At 39.8% G+C, this 16,424-nt stretch overlaps 1 protein-coding gene across 1 annotated transcript in view; it reads left to right on the forward strand.

Annotated features, from left to right (window-relative positions):
* The window catches only part of sema3bl (sema domain, immunoglobulin domain (Ig), short basic domain, secreted, (semaphorin) 3bl), a 69,119-nt gene that overhangs the window by 22,493 nt on the left and 30,202 nt on the right, over nt 1–16,424 (forward strand). The window contains exons 2-3 of the mRNA XM_072449639.1: nt 2,824–2,984; nt 9,029–9,091. Coding sequence (XP_072305740.1) covers nt 2,824–2,984; nt 9,029–9,091 — 224 coding nt within the window. The remainder of the gene's footprint in view (nt 1–2,823; nt 2,985–9,028; nt 9,092–16,424) is intronic.

Consider the following 16,424-nt stretch of genomic DNA (forward strand, 5'->3'; position numbering starts at 1 on the left):
TGTGGGAAAAAATTAGACCACTGTGCGCTTTCATCCTTTTTAATATCAAATATTGTATTGATAATCTAAAATAGTTGTTCTGAAGCTGTGCACGTGTCCCAAATATTAACGCAAACACTAGCAATGTGCCAAAGGGTTACATGAGCGAGGAACAAGTGAGAAAGATATAAATACTAACTTGAATATGTACAAAAGCTTTAACAGAAGTGAATCAACTCTACTAAACTTTACATTTTATGGAAAAGGGTACACTTTTTTAAACAAAACCCGCAGTACAAATGAACAATTGCTGCATTGAGTCCCAGTCCAACCAGTGCCTTCTGACATACTGCTTTAATCCAAAACATCAAAACCAATAAGTTAGAGGAAGACAGCACTTCAAATCAACCGCACAGTTTCCCCAAAACAAATGATCCAGTGCTACTGCGAGGTGACCCAGGTGCACCCTCCAGGAGCCTGGCCCGAGTCAGGCTGGATCAATAAGAGGGAGAGAGCCAGAGGGGCCCCGCCTCATGCAGCTCACGACAGAAGCCTCACAGTCAGTGTCGATGGCTCTAATCTCTGCAGGAGGCGAAGCGGCCGAGGTCAAACCAAGTTCAGTCAGACCGAGATGCCTCTGCTTCTCACACAGTCTCTGAATGTAAATATTTGCCACTACTTCAATCTACTACCTGCAATCTACAAAATAGTAATGGTATGAAAAAGAAAATATTTGAAAAAGCAAATATCAAGGGCTCAGAGGCTGTAAATTGTGGAGCCAAGTTTCACTTCTGCTAGTGACAACATTGATTGATTTGTTCACCTGTATTTAACCCATTAAGATCAAACCTGCTATTTCAAGAGTGTGGGCAAAAGTAGCAGCACAAGCGTCATGAAACTATTTACACATTTGAAAGAGTCACTCAAGAAAGTAAAAGTTGAATCAGAACTACATTAAAATACATTAAAAAATACACATTAAAATACATACATTTTATCCATATATGTTCATTGTGTTTATTCTTAAATTGTATACATTAATCTAAGCTTTGTAGTGTTTTTGATACTTCCTTCAACCACTTATTATTATTATTACTTATTGTTATTTTTTGTATTGTATTTCAGGTAACTGCATGTAATTAATCAATGTCCATTTTTGCAATATTGTCCAAAAATGTTTGATATTGACAATTGGTTGTAGATTGTATATTTCACTGTATTACAACTCATTGTATTGAATTATGAATTTACTTTTGGAAATTGGACAATCAATAAGACAATTATTGATAAGATAATTAAAAACAAGCAGTTATTGAATAAAGTTTAACTAAACCTTTAGTTAAAGGTCCCATAACATGCAAAATTGACTTTTCAGAGCTTTTAACCTTCTTACATTGCTATTTGTGCTTCATATATGTACCCAGAGTGTTTTTTTGATTGATTCCCGCAGTTTTTAGCTATATTACAGACTATCTCCTTTCCTCGAATCTCCAAACTGCCGGGCGGTGTCTACAAGACCGCGTCATAACCACAGGCACGCGTCATCATCCCCCCTCACCCTCCCTCTCCCCCCTCTCCACCCCCCTCCCCCTCCCGCCTGCCGCCTCCCGACCCCTTCCCCCCGGCTCCGCGCTGGCTCCAGGCTGTGTCTCACCATACAAGCCCGGAGTTTTTCTGCTTCTATTTACAAGGAAACACGGCTCAAAGAGGCCCAAAACATCATTAATTATATCGCACTCTTTACTATTATCACAATGGTGAAGGTTTATGTGGCAGTTGATGCAGCAACCGGGAAAATAAACGGAGAGAAGTTCTATCCGATACGAAAAACCAGGAAATAAGAGCGCGATGGACATAAGACTTTTATATATATATATATATATATATATATATATATATATATATATATATATATATATATCTATAGATCTATAGATATATCTGTTCTGCGCACGCTGTAGAATAAACAGATTTATTTCGGCTCAAAGTAGTGTTGATCTGAAGTTCTATCGTTTCTCACTCATTCGCGCAGCAGGAGCGGCGCAGCGCGGAGCAGACAGCCGTGGGGCACACACGCGCTCTCTCTGAGACTACGTCACGGGTGGGCGGGGCACACACGCTCTGAGACTACGTCACGGGTTGGGCGGGGGAGCCAGATCACTTTTCGCAAGGGTGGGGGCGAATATCAAACCAAGCCGTTTGCATTTCCGGGTTGGTGAGGGGGTCCAAGGTCTGGGTGATATTTCTTAACTATTATGTTAAGGGTGTTGCACACCCCTTATTATTATCAATTATACACTTAGGATAGACTACGAAAAGTGAAAAAAAGCATGTTATGGCACCTTTAAACTAAGTGGGAGAATCAAACTCACAACATCTGATGAGAAATGATGACAAAACACATTAACATTGTAAATAAGAATTACTTCTAAACAGTTACAATAATATTTGAAGTTATACCAAACTGACTTACAGGTTGTTATTGAGTTGGACGCTTACAATTTTAAGACTCATGTGATGGTTGAGGTGTTACCATGGTAGCACCCGGGCTGCACAATATATTGCAAATGCATTTACTGTTTTTGAAATGAAAATGCTAAATTAGTCTCAGTTTTGTCAGTTTTGTTTTTTATGTTTTTTTTGTTTTTATATTTCTTGACAGCATTTGACATTAAGGCAAATACAACTGAAAATATGGTGTCAAAAAGTACATTAAAATACTGCTGTAACATCAACATATCATACATGCCATATCGCAATCATTTCCAACATCGTTCAGCCCGTTGTAGCGCTATGATCGCTTGCAGTGTCATTTGTCCATCCTCACCTCTCGTGTCTCCACAGATCTGGTGTCCTCTAACCGTTCTCTGGTCTTCAGTGGACATCAAGGCCAGCTCACTTCGTCCTCTGTGTTTTTGGACGAGTACCGGGACAGGCTGTTCATCGGGGGGAAGGACGTGCTCTTCTCACTTCAGCTCAAACCTGCGGGACACGAGTCGAAAGAGGTCAGGCACTTCATATTCAATCGTTGTGGAGTTTTGTAAAGGGATGAGGAGAAATCATCTGAGCACAGGTTCCCCAACATTTCATACCGGAAGCCCCAGAATAACCTTTCTACCAACTCGACACCCATGAACTCGACAGCAGTAATAATTTTAAGTGGCAAAACTTGTTAAATCAGGTTTAGTATTGTTTATTCAAACAGTATATTGTGTCCTAACACTAACTGTTTTCAATGAAGAAATAGACAAAATACAGTGATGCTGGTTTAAGTTCACAATAAATCTATTAAATATATATATATATATATATATATATATATATATATATGTGTCATGGAATCAGTATTTCATGAATTTTTGACACTTTTAGATTAACAGCATTTAAAATTGTGCAATGCTACTTTTTTATGAGTTATTGTTCCATTTTCCCATCCTTTTTTGTTTTGTTTAACCGTTATGCTTCAAAGTGTAGTAGATTTATTTTATGATATGGGTGTGATTAAATTATGTAACTAAATATATTAAGGGCTGTTTCTAAGAGACAATATGAACAAGAATATTCATAGCTCTGCTTGCAGCTTTCTTTTAGTTACAAACAACCTCTGGCTTTTGTGTTTATCAGTTTTATTTTGCGTTTTTCATGTCATATGTTAATCATTAGAATACATTTTCGCTTCCAAATTGCAACTCAATAAAGTCTTAGAACATAAAAAAACATCAACATTCTTGTGTGAACCATTTTACATCTTATATTATGATGAACATGTGTTTATGACTTATGTTATTAACTTTTGCACCTGGCTTGATAAATCACAGTTGTAAATGTCACATGAATCAGCCCTGCCCCTTGTGTTACCTGTGCTCTGCAGATGAATCATAATACTGTCAGAGAAAGTGCTTTTCTCCACATACAAAGACTCATTTCATTTCATTGCTACGTTCCAAACACCTTCAAGTTCACACTGATGTAAAGATATTACTATGTTTTGACACATTTAAGATTATTTCAGCTGGCTCTTGATAAGGAAAGAATCCAGATCTGCTGTAAATTTCATACTGAAAAATGTTTGTTTAGAGCACAAAGTCAATATCCATCTCTCACTAATATTTATGTGCAGTTGGCTCAATATAATTTGTGGGATGGGAGTGATACAATATGGAATCCTTCTGAGGCTTTGAGAGCTGTAATGTGTGGGAATGACTAAAATATTCACCTGCCTATGAGTTCTGTTTCAAATTATTACAAATTGTCACCATATGATATAATAAAAATGCAGATGCGGCTGTTTACTTTCCTTGCATCACCTTTGATATCGACCTGCAGCTCAAAAAAAAAATGCCGTTTTATATTTGTTTTATGGGAAACTTTGTCTAGACATCACGATTTGACTCTTGTAAAACTTGAAACATTAACAATTTTTGCAAAATTGTCACACAAGTTGCTGTACATGGCTTATTGCCATGACTCACTGCAAGTCAAGTCAATTACATTTAAAGAACACTTTTCATCCACACAGACAACTCAAAGTGCTTTACATAGAATTAGAAAAAAAATAAAAATTCATACAATTTACACATTTGCGGTAAATACAAAGAGTACTTTAAAATCAATGAATACATACTACACACATTTATTAAGAAATCAGACATGGGCAATGCTAAAAAGATGAGTTTTTAATTTAGACTTAAAGGCCTCATTTCAAAACACCCAGAAGGGAGTTCCACATCTTGGAGGCAGAAAATGAAAAAGAGGCTTCACCAGTTTGGTTTGAAGGCACCACTGACCTCAGGGGTCGACGGGGCTCATAAAGAGTCAGCAGGTCCGTCAGATACTTTTGACCTCTATCATTCAGTGATTTGTGGACCAGTAAGAGCATTTCGAAATTAATTGCGTGAGGAACTGGAAGCCAGTGCAACATTTGTAATACTGGGTTAATGTGCTGCCTTTTTTTGTTTTGGTGACAACCCTTGCTTACGTTTACATTTTGTATTAGTTTTAGCTGAGGACTTTGTGTGCAATAGTGAGGATTAACTTATCTAAGCGTGGAAGTATTAGTTATGCAGTTTTAAACACATTATGAGAAGATTATGCCCTGCTATTGACACCTACGTTCAAATGATTTTAACTAAAAGTAAAAAAAAAATAAACAGATCAGATGTTTTTCTCATACCTTTGTTACAAGAGTAAAGAAGACGTGTTATGATTTTTTGGGTATTTAGTAGTAAACCATAGCATGTGTAGATCACTATTTTTCAGCAATACAGCAATATTAATCTAAAACGCCATAGAAACAGGTCCATTGACTTCCTGTTCAAAAATGCAGAACTGTCTTCACCACCAGAGCAAGCACTTGATTTTTATTTACGTATTTCTTATGTTGAAAAATGTCTTTGTATGTGACATTTTTATGTGACACTAACCTTAACCCTACCAGAGTCTGAAAATGTTCTTATTGTCACAAGTAAGAACAGAGCAGTGGGCGGGAAAAGGACATTTTCTGAACCCTAAAGCCTTGAATACTCAAAAAACTTCACAATTAAAATACAACTCCGATTTAGTTTTAAATTTCAGTGACATTAGCTGTGCCTGTACATGCAGCCTGCTCTGTCTGCTGCCAGAAATCACAATTAGCCTGTAAAAAGTTAAACAAACAGTCATTTAATTAATGTAAATGTTTATCTTGATGGAATAATTACTCCGCTTTTGTTGCTCCCAAATCCAAACACGGTGTACTAGTTGATATACCCTTTTAATGGCTGTGTAGACTTGTTTTAGCCGGGCTGAAAACAGACTTGGGAGATCTGAACAAAAACAGTTGGCCCAGTTCTTGATGCAGCTTAATACTGTAATCCCTTTCTCTCAACAGGAATAATACGATGCACAAAAGCATCGGTAAATTCTCAGGACAAGCTGAAATTTAAAACACTTCGCTCCACAGGCTGTAATCTCTTTTTAGTTTGCTTCAGGATTAATAATGTTATTTACCAAAAAATTAAGCCGGCCAATTTAAGACTTGTCATGCTTTTATTGAAGACGTTTGATTAAAAGTTGTTTTTCCCTGGTGGATTTCAGATCAAAGGAACAATTGTTTTACTAAAAAAAACTTATTTTAATTCTCAGCCAAAACAAAACTGTCTTCATTGGCATAAATTCTCATCTCCATGGATCCATCTTTACCTGGAGTGCTCCACATTATGGTATTAAATTAATATAATCTACCTTTCATTATTCAATTCTAAGCGTTTTCATTGCTTAAAAATGAACTCGCTGTGAGCAGGGTCACCTCTCCGCAGATCTAACCTGTAATTTGTGCCCGTGAAGATATCAAAGCCGTAACATCGCCATGGAGACAAGCAGGTGTCACATCCTCCACCAGAAAAGTTACACAGTGAACCTTCAACTGGTTAGTTAGTGGTTACGCCTACTTTTGTTTTATTTTTGGCCAAACGAACACTTTACAATGATGACAAATGTTGATTTTATTTATATAGCAGCCTTATTTTATTTGACATTGACAAAAAGTACAAAAATATGTATTTCTGAAAGCATGAAGAAAGGATTTGATTAAACAAAGACCTTAAGAATTCACATTAATCTTCAAAGTTTACACAAGCACAGCTCATGAATGCTGGACCCGGAACAAAGCGCTACTTGTTTATTTATCATTTTTAATAGTCAGATTAAATTTGAATTGTGTCTTTGAAGGCGATTGCCGGTTTAAATTCTGTCAGAACGGGGTCCAAAATGACAAACAGGTCCACATTTCCAGGTCACGTCGGGTTTTTCCTGCACTTTGAAGTGTCGGATTGCATTTCCACAGTGCGACTCTCGCGCTGCGCAAGGAACATAGCTCAGAACGTCCACTAGGTTTGAAGTTGATTGATTCTACGCCATATTCAAATGAGCTCACCCTTTTGCATAGATGCATATAATCCAAAATTCATAAAACTATTCCTGGGCAAACTTATATAGCCTGGTTCCAGTTCAATTCACTCAAGCATGAAATAAGTTATTGCGAGTGCTAACAATGAAAGATAGAAAACAAATTGATTTCAAGTCAGATTTTGGCAGAAGAGCCCAAACTCTCCCAATTCTTGTCAATTATTCATGTCTTACTTTAAAGCGTTTCTACATCTGCCTCACAGGTGTGCAGAGGCGAAGCGCTGGAGACATGTTGTAATGAAGACAAATTGTAAATATCTGCGCGTCCGTACGTTAAAATGACTGGGGCCTATCTATCTTGGAGTATAAGTGGTAACTGGAGCAACGTGATAAATGCGGATAATGGTTTTTTCCTCTCCGCTGGTCCAGGATGTCCCGGGACGTGTGCTTCTACAGGCGAAACTGCTCTGTAAATCATGGTGTCGTTGTGGCTAGATGTTTTAAACTCTGAACATTTGGAGCCAGGTTTGTCGACTGTAGACCGGAATTCAATTTTTCAAGAATTGTCCAGCTGATCCCACAACTTTACACCAAAAATGAGAGACAAAATGTAAAAATTAAATTAGAATTACGCTTCCTAATACAGCACAGGACTAGTAGAAAGCTTGGGATAAAAAAAAAACTATTGCTGAACTGTTAAAAGTGCTATCTATCTATGTCTGTAATTCTTATACATGGAGATAGACAAGTTTCATGAAGAGTGTGGAACATTCCAGGTAAAACAATTACATCTTCATGGAGACAAGCAGAAAAGTTACATAATGTAACATACAAGTCTGTTTCAATTTCTGTTTATAGTGTTGTATGTGCAGATGAGTAAAGACCAGTCCATTTGTTTCCTTTGTTTCCACTTGAGGTGATGAAATTCAACCCTGATAAAGAACTTGGTTTAGCATCAAAACTCATGGTCTGAATTATCCATCTAAATTATCAAACACAATTTCAACCACAATGTTCCCATTCATTTCTTTAAATGAAGTCACTGTATATTTTCCCCTCCAGCTCCACTGTCCAGGACTCTGCACTCAAGTCATGGGCTTTTGTTTTGTTCTGCTTTCTATTCACGCCTAACAAGGCCGGCTTCCTCCGGGTCCAACAAAGGCCTATTGTCCCACAGAGGACTCCTGTTATAGCAGTGATTTATTCACGTCAATGAAGACCAGCTCAGGGCATTTCCTTCCACAGTCATCCAAAGTATTGAATTATTCATGTGTGGTGAAGAATATTGTCCAAATGTCATGCCAATCAGAAATCTGCACCCAACAGATAAAGACTCAGAGCGATGACAAGCAGAAGCAGAGATAGGACTTTGAAATGAGTTCAGGCGACAGTGTAAAGACTCACTGAGGATTTGGTTAAAGCGCCTGAGACTTCACTCAGCAGAATGGAGGTGGAAGGGATCCAAAGGTTTTGAGCACAAGTGGTGCAACATGTAAATCATCAATATGCTCAACCTCATTTACATAATAAGATAAAGCACACATGGTAATTACTCCGTCTTTGGGAGCTGTGTTGATGAAGTTTAACTAACAATAAAAGCAACCGTCTTTCCAACAACAGAATATTATTCATTTTGTGGAAAATAACCATTTGTTTAGTTAATACACATTTAGATCCAGTCGGCGTGCACGTGCATAACAATAGTAAATACAATCAAAACAGCTTGAAACTAATTTGAATAGAACTTTTTGTTCCGCTGTGTTGTCTTCATGATGTTCCTATATGAATACATTAAGCAAGGCATGTGCTGAAAATATCTAATTATGTCAAAGATGGCTACTGTCTACTTGTCTATGTCCCTTTGCACATGTTTCTATGAACCTCAGATGATAAACCTGTGGTGTCTCTGGTATATTTCAGCTCCTGGTCTCAACACTTTTCATGCATCCACATTATAGATTCGGCTCGGCTCCAGCTCCAGCTCCTATAATCACCATGATGCAGAGTCCACAGTGAAATGAAAGTTAACGACACATTGATGAAGATGAAGTTCTGGCCCGGAGACACCCACTCACTCATTACTTTAAGAAATATGCTGGGGTTGTGGTGTAATTTTGAGTTTTTATGAGCGCATTTGTAATCATTGCTTTGTCTTTGTCTGCAGATCTACTGGCCCCCGTTGCCAGGAAACAGAGAGCACTGCATTTCAATTGGAAAAGACCCACAGGTAAGAGCTGTTAAACCAATTCACACTTTAACTAAATATAGTTTGGGAATGAAAATAAAAAGCCATGTTCTATGTCGAGGCATTAGACCAGATTTAGCAAACCAATTTCAAACTAAATATGTAGCTCGGGAATGAACGCTTCGGATAATTAGCATATCAAATTGAGTTTAAATCTGACCATGTATCACAGGGCATATGCAAATAAAGTTATGGGGCACTTTTGTTAGCCAGTCCACTTTCTCCAGACAGTTTTCAGGGAGAGAGACAAGTACTTTTCTGTGTTTTCTCGCAAACACACGTGAATATGCACTAGGAAAGGTAGTTCGCAATTAACCTGTTCAAAATATGTGACAACCCAAGAGAATGTGGATGACGTCACTTGCAAGGTATTGATAGTATAGTTATGTTGATGGTTAATAGTTCAACATGTATTTATATTTATTATTTACTCATGTTATTGCCAATGTTTAGTAGTTTATTTTTTGATCATGTTCAGTACGTGTGGGCAAAAAAGCAATATCTCGATCTTCTTGGAGCTGGATCAGGATTCATGAATGCTTTGTATTTTTCTATTGCTTCAAGGAGGAAGTCCTCTTCTTCTTCTGACAGTTCACACTTCACTGTGATTGGTTGAACCCAGTTGTTACTCACTCACAGCCTTACCGATTCTAACCAGTTCGAGAAAAGGGGAGGGAATTAAAGCAGGGCTGAGTAGAGTAAAGTAGAGCCAAGTATGTAACGTGTTTAAGCAAACAAACGACGAGAAATAGTCAATCACAATTTAACATTATCACAAAAATAGCAGATCGTCACAAGGATGAGATTTTTATCACCATGTCGACTAGAATATCACGGCCTGGTTTATGCCATGGTTAACGGACACATACAATCAAACCTTGTTGTGAACCATTTATTTGCATCTCTTTGCATTTGAAGTCTGAACCCACAGCACTTCCAGATGTTTGTTGCAGGATGTTTCACACAAAAAGGTTTGGTCTAAGAGTGAACCAACATCTGCTCGTGTCCTCTTTAACCCACACTACACACGCATAATAGGCCTACTCTAAACACTGTAAAGCTGTCACCACTTAAGTCACGCTGGACTTTGTTGTAACTCGCTTGAAAGAACATTTTTACTTTAATCAGACTGTGCTGTCCATACCCTGTCCACCAGTAAGTCCTCAGTTTGGATGGCATTTAGAACTATAACAGGAAGCAAACAAGAATCTTACGTTTGATACATAAATCATCTAATTCCAACGCTGTATGTAATTAATATATTTACTTAATTGAACACACTGAAGTTTAACAAAACTGCGCTGCAACCAAATCCATGTAGCATCAGATCAGCCTGTGCCAAGTATGTAAAGCCTTTCATTGGTTTTCCTTTAATAATGTTTCAATAATGAATCCAGATTTAAGTGTCGATATCCTATTGTGCTTGAAAAAGTGTTGATACAATGCAACACCAACTTTATGTCTGCTCTCAAGAGTAGAACATTCAAGTAAACGTTCTCGCTGTCCTACTTTGCTGTGATCTGAATTGAACCCACATTTCATCCTTGGTTTCCCTGACTTGAAGTGACGTGCTTGTGTTGCATCATGTCTCCACGGTGAACGCAGTCCCAGTGAGCGACACTCCTTCTGGCACTTTTTACACAAATTCTTTTACACGCCATTCTGCTTCGCCCAAACTGTCCATTCATCATGTGTTTGGAATTTTAAAACTGGATTAAACATATTTGGGTGTCCCTGACAATGACTGAGGATTGCATTTTGTGTGTTTGGTGAAAAGTTGACAGTTTATTGCAATAAAGTTACGTTGACATGTATATATTTTTTCTCCCTAAAGCAAAGACACACAAAGACAACTTTTCAACTCAAGTCCAGCAACAACATCCAACAAATCAAAGTGAAATTGTGATATTTTAGAATTTTGAAGAGGGTTAGAGTTGTATTATGATTAAATGCGTATTACCAGGCCCATCCTTAGAGATTGTTTTGCTTTCAGAGATATTGTTTGTTGAAGAGGCAGAGGAGGCTGTAAAAGGACTCTTAATAAAGATAAAATAACACAGAGGGGGCTACTAAAACATGAGACATGGGAAGACAGAGGAGAGGGAGGGCTGGAGATCTCATTATAACAGTGTTTAGAGCACAGGAAATGAACACAACTTTGGGATAAAGCAGTGGATCATGTACCTGTTTATGTCAGCGTGTTATGCTAAAGCTTGTTTTGCTCTCAGGGGGTGAAAGGATATTAGATCTAAAGGTTATCTGGTCGTATAAACTCAGGAGTGATAATGAAGGCTGTTGTAAATGTGTTTGAGGTTTGGTATTTGCTTCACTGCTTCACTATTTCTTTGGCAAAAAATGATTCAAAAAAGTAATTTCTTTTCGTTATTACATTCTATGGGCACTATCAGTGTGTGCATTGGTTCAAGGAGGAATATCTCTTTTCTTTATCAGGTTGAACATGAACTTGACACGCCTGTTGTACCACAAAAGAAAAGGAAAATAAATATGTATTTAAACTTATGCCTTGAATCTCGCCAAACAAATTCTTATTTGTGTGCCAAATATTGTCCGAATAACAATGAAACAATTAAAACCACGAGCATTAACACATGGGTCCATCAACAGTCAACAAAGCAAACAATCAGCTTCTTTTATAAATATACTTGCAAATGTATCATCAGTTTTAGAAGCAGTATCCAGAGAGTAGAAACTCAGAGACCTATAAACATTAAACAAGGACTCGACAGAGGAAGACAGGAGGTACTTTGAAGTCAGAGACTATAGTTAAATCTGGTCCCAGTCGATCTCTGTGGCTCTGCACATACAGCAACTCTAATTACCTCAAACTCACAATCTAAAAGGAGTAAGTCATGTTCTGCTGACTCAACAGGAGCAGCAAAACGTGCTGTCAGACCTTTTCTAAGAATCCCAAATCCTACAAGCTTGAATATTTACTAGCTTATTGAACATGCAACTCAACCCAATCAAAAATGAGCTGAAAATATGAGCAATGTTCGCGGTAAAAAGAATTGGAGATGCAAAGTATTTCTCCTCACAGTTGTCTTGTCCCCATCTGGAGGCACTTTTGTGCGGTGTTTGAAGTGGCAGGTGTGATTTGGACGTGCTGTATGAGTTTCATTAGCTGTTTCCTTTCCTTAGCACCCAAAGGACCCGTTGTGTGTAAATGTGGGTGTGATATACTGTACGCACCATAGAGCAGAGGCCACCCTATCACTCTGAAGTCGCGCTGATCTTTGGCCGTTTCTCAGGTCCTTGAGGTCATACATCCAGTGTGTTCCAGCGTAATGCGATGAGTTATAAGCTTCTTTCTGATTGGCTGGAGAAAGGGCGAGGCTGTATTTTGGGAATAAAATCCAGATACCAAAGAGCAAGACATAAAACTAACTTTCTTTCTTTGTTAAGTGGGATGGAAATGGTACAGTTTTGTGTTGTTCCATCGTTCGTCTGTACATATCGTGTGGCTCAGAGGCTGAAGCTGTTCTGTCGGTTTGATCACAATTACCACCAGTTCATACAATCTATTTCAGGCAAGACATCAAAATCCCCTGTGTAAATGTAAGTGATTGGTGATGGTTGGAGACGCCGTTTGCGGCTTGCCTGGCCAGTCAATAAACACATTTCTAAAACCTTACGAAGATGAGTTCAGAAAAGCGCCATTGCCCAGCGGATTAACCAATCAGAGACACACATGGTTTGTTTGTATCAAAACAAAGATGGCGTCTTGCGAGTAAAATAGAAAGAAGAATTTACACAGAGCACTACTAAACAGCGTGGATTTATTCCATCCATCCATCCATCTTCTGCCGCTTTATCCGGGGCCGGGTCGCGGGGGCAGCAGTCTGAGCAGGGACTCCCAGACTTCCTTCTCCCCAGACACTTCCTCTAACTCCTCCGGGGGGATCCCGAGGCGTTCCCAGGCCAGCCGAGAGACATAGTCTCTCCAGCGTGTCCTGGGTCTTCCCCGGGGCCTCTTCCCGGTGGGACATGCCTGAAACACCTCCCGAGGGAGGCGCCCAGGAGGCATCCGAAACAGATGCCCGAGCCACCTCAGCTGGCTCCTCTCGACGTGGAGGAGCAGCGGCTCTACTCCGAGCTCCCCCCGTGTGGCCGAGCTCCTCACCTTATCTCTAAGGGAGCGCCCAGCCACACGGCGGAGGAAACTCATTTCGACCGCTTGTATCCGCGATCTTGTTCTTTCGGTCACTACCCAAAGCTCATGACCATAGGTGAGGGTAGGAACGTAGACCGACCGGTAAATAGAGAGCTTTGCCTTTCGGCTCAGCTCCCCCTTTACCACAACGGTCCGATGCAGCGACTGCATCACTGCAGCCGCTGCACCGATCCGCCTGTCGATCTCACGCTCCATCCTGCCCTCACTCGTGAACAAGACCCCGAGATACTTGAACTCCTCCACTTGGGGCAAGAACACCCCACCCGCCTGGAGAGGGCAAGCCACCTTTTTCCGGTCGAGAACCATGGCCTCGGATTTGGAGGTGCTGATTCTCATCCCAGCCGCTTCACACTCGGCTGCAAACCGTCCCAGTACATGTTGCAGGTCCGGGTTTGATGGAGCCATCAGGACAACATCGTCTGCAAACAGCAGAGATGAGATCCTGTGGTCCCCAAACCGGACACCCTCCGACCCCTGACTGCGCCTAGAAATTCTATCCATAAAAATTATGAACAGAACCGGTGACAAAGGGCAGCCCTGGCGGAGTCCAACATGCACTGGGAACAGGTCTGACTTAATGCCGGCAATGCTAACACAGCTCCTGCTCCGGTCATACAGGGACCGGACAGCCCTGAGCAAAGGGCCCCGGACCCCGTACTCCCGGAGCATCCCCCAAAGGACACCCCGAGGGACACGGTTGAAAGCCTTCTCCAGATCCACAAAGCACATGTGGACTGGTTGGGCAAACTCCCATGAACCCTCGAGCACCCGATGGAGGGTATAGAGCTGGTCCAGTGTTCCACGACCGGGACGAAAACCACTCTGCTCCTCCTGAATCCGAGGTTCGACTATCGGTCGGATTCTCCTCTCCAGTACCTTGGAATAGACCTTACCCGGGAGGCTGAGGAGGCCGGGAGCGTGGATTTATTATGAACCATTAAACTCTAAAATCTGAGTAAAAGAAGTTAGGTATATCATAATCATAATCAAGAGATGTCTTCTGTATTTTAGGGACGAATGGGATTGGAATGTACAAGATTTTGATGCTTGGTACATTTGCTGTGTCTCTGGTCCCTCCTGCGTTTGAACAGAAAGTAGGTTTGCTAGGCGCGTTGGCAGCCCAGTTCTATCCATCAGCCCCAAGGCAGCTGTGGTTACAGAAGTAGTGTCAAGCATAAAGCCAAACCAGTTTTATACATCGTTGTAAATGTTTGTACGGTGCACTGGGGCCATGCTCTACACAATCTAAACATCCTTAACATTCATGAAACAGCAGAAGCGTTTACCTTAACCGTACACAAAAGGTACTACATCATATCATCTGTTCACGTCAATGGAGGAAATCTGATCTTTCAATTGTATAAATATATTTCACAAATGCTTGCGGTCATACATGTTGTGGATGAATTGGTGCATGTGAAGCTCCTTTCCCCGTGCATTCCTTCACGTTTCTGATCTTCATGTTGTTTGGCTTCAGTGAGATGGATGGCTGCTGCATGTATCTACAAAGCACACCTCACAGTGGAACACATGCGCTCCCCCTCGTGTGTTTGTGCACAGTCTCGCTTCAACATAACATAAGGGTCAAAGGGCAAAGGTCCTGTTTGTATGGACTTTTGTGTGAAATGTAATTGAAAAGAGATTGGCCGATTTAGGTTTTTTCATGTCGATGTTGATACCGCTTAAAATGCAAACAAACCAATGGTCGATTGGCGCTGGGCCTAAATTTTATCTATACAATTTTGTTTATAAAAATCTGAATTTACTACAAACTCATCATCAAGACTTTTTTTTTTTTACCACAAACCTATAAGAAAGCAGTGTGGTCCCATTTTTTCCACATTAAAGTGTTGTGAATTCCTTGGGGATCAGGTCGGTCAGGTGCTAAAAACATAAGTACAAATATCGGTTAGATAATTGGCCTGTCTTTAATTGAAACAGTTGCATTTGTGTTTGGATTGCATCTTCACAAATGGGTTATTTATTCAGATAAAGGATGAGACCATTTGCTGTATTGGATGCTAAAATGAGGTCTGTGTTTTATGTTTTTGTGGTTGTGATACGCTCTGTGGCCGACATGCAAAAAGCAAATTTAGATTCACAAACTCACCTCACACGTGGGATGAAGTCTCTCCCCACATCCAGTCAAAATCTTACAATGTGGGTTAGCACGTAATAATAAACATCTCTGGCCTTACTTTTACTTTTGACAACTCTCTGCCATTTTAAACCAGGACCACAGTAGACCATTCATCTCACCGTCTCACCTCCAGCACCTCGTGACCCGGCCATCATTAACTACAACTCCCACGAATAAATATTCCTGTCGTATTCTTCTGCTGTGTTTCGACACTATCTTTGCTCATTGTGATTCTCCTTGCAGCTCATAAGGGTGTGTGTCTGTGTGTCAGTGGGGAGCAGCAAGCTACCGGTAGTCGAAATTTCATAGACATTCGTATTTAGAGCAAATGTGCGACATTTAGTATGCACATCAGACTTCTGCACAGCCACAAGTTCACAATCACAAGTCTTTTCTAGCGGTGTATTGCAGAACAAATCATCAAATAAACAAGTCGGTAAATGGATTTTTAACAAGATGGAGTGAAAGCCAGATTTGACATTTGTCTGTGAATAAATAGGTTGGCAATTGAAACCTGATTTACTTGATTTTGAACCATGAGTGAAGGACATCTCCTAAATAGTTCTTTCTCCCACTGATGTTGAAACATGACAAAGAGACAGTCTGAGATAGTCAAGGTGTTTTCTTCTGATTGTCTTTGTTTGGATAAAATTGTCCTGGCCTTTAGGCTTTTAGTCATTTAGTCGATAAATGGGTCAATGGTGTCTTGGTCGGTCAACATTTTTATTAGTCGACCAATTGTTTACATATTAATACATAGTTTACTTTTCTAGTAATTTTCTGTGAAAATAATGACGTTTTAATGAAATCCTGCACTAGTCCATCAAGAATTTCTTTAATTGAAAACAACCCTATATATTTTAAAAATATATAGACATAATTACATGGCTTAAAAGTGTGGCCTTAAAAGCTGAATACATCAAAAACGTATTTTCCACATCTCTCTAAATGTGTAGACTCTTCTTCATGTCTTTACGTCCATG

The sequence above is a fragment of the Eucyclogobius newberryi genome, unplaced genomic scaffold (genome assembly GCF_026437365.1).
Source record: "Eucyclogobius newberryi isolate DKJ021-1_F unplaced genomic scaffold, fEucNew1.0.hap1 SCAF_17, whole genome shotgun sequence".
Taxonomy (NCBI): domain Eukaryota; kingdom Metazoa; phylum Chordata; class Actinopteri; order Gobiiformes; family Gobiidae; genus Eucyclogobius; species Eucyclogobius newberryi.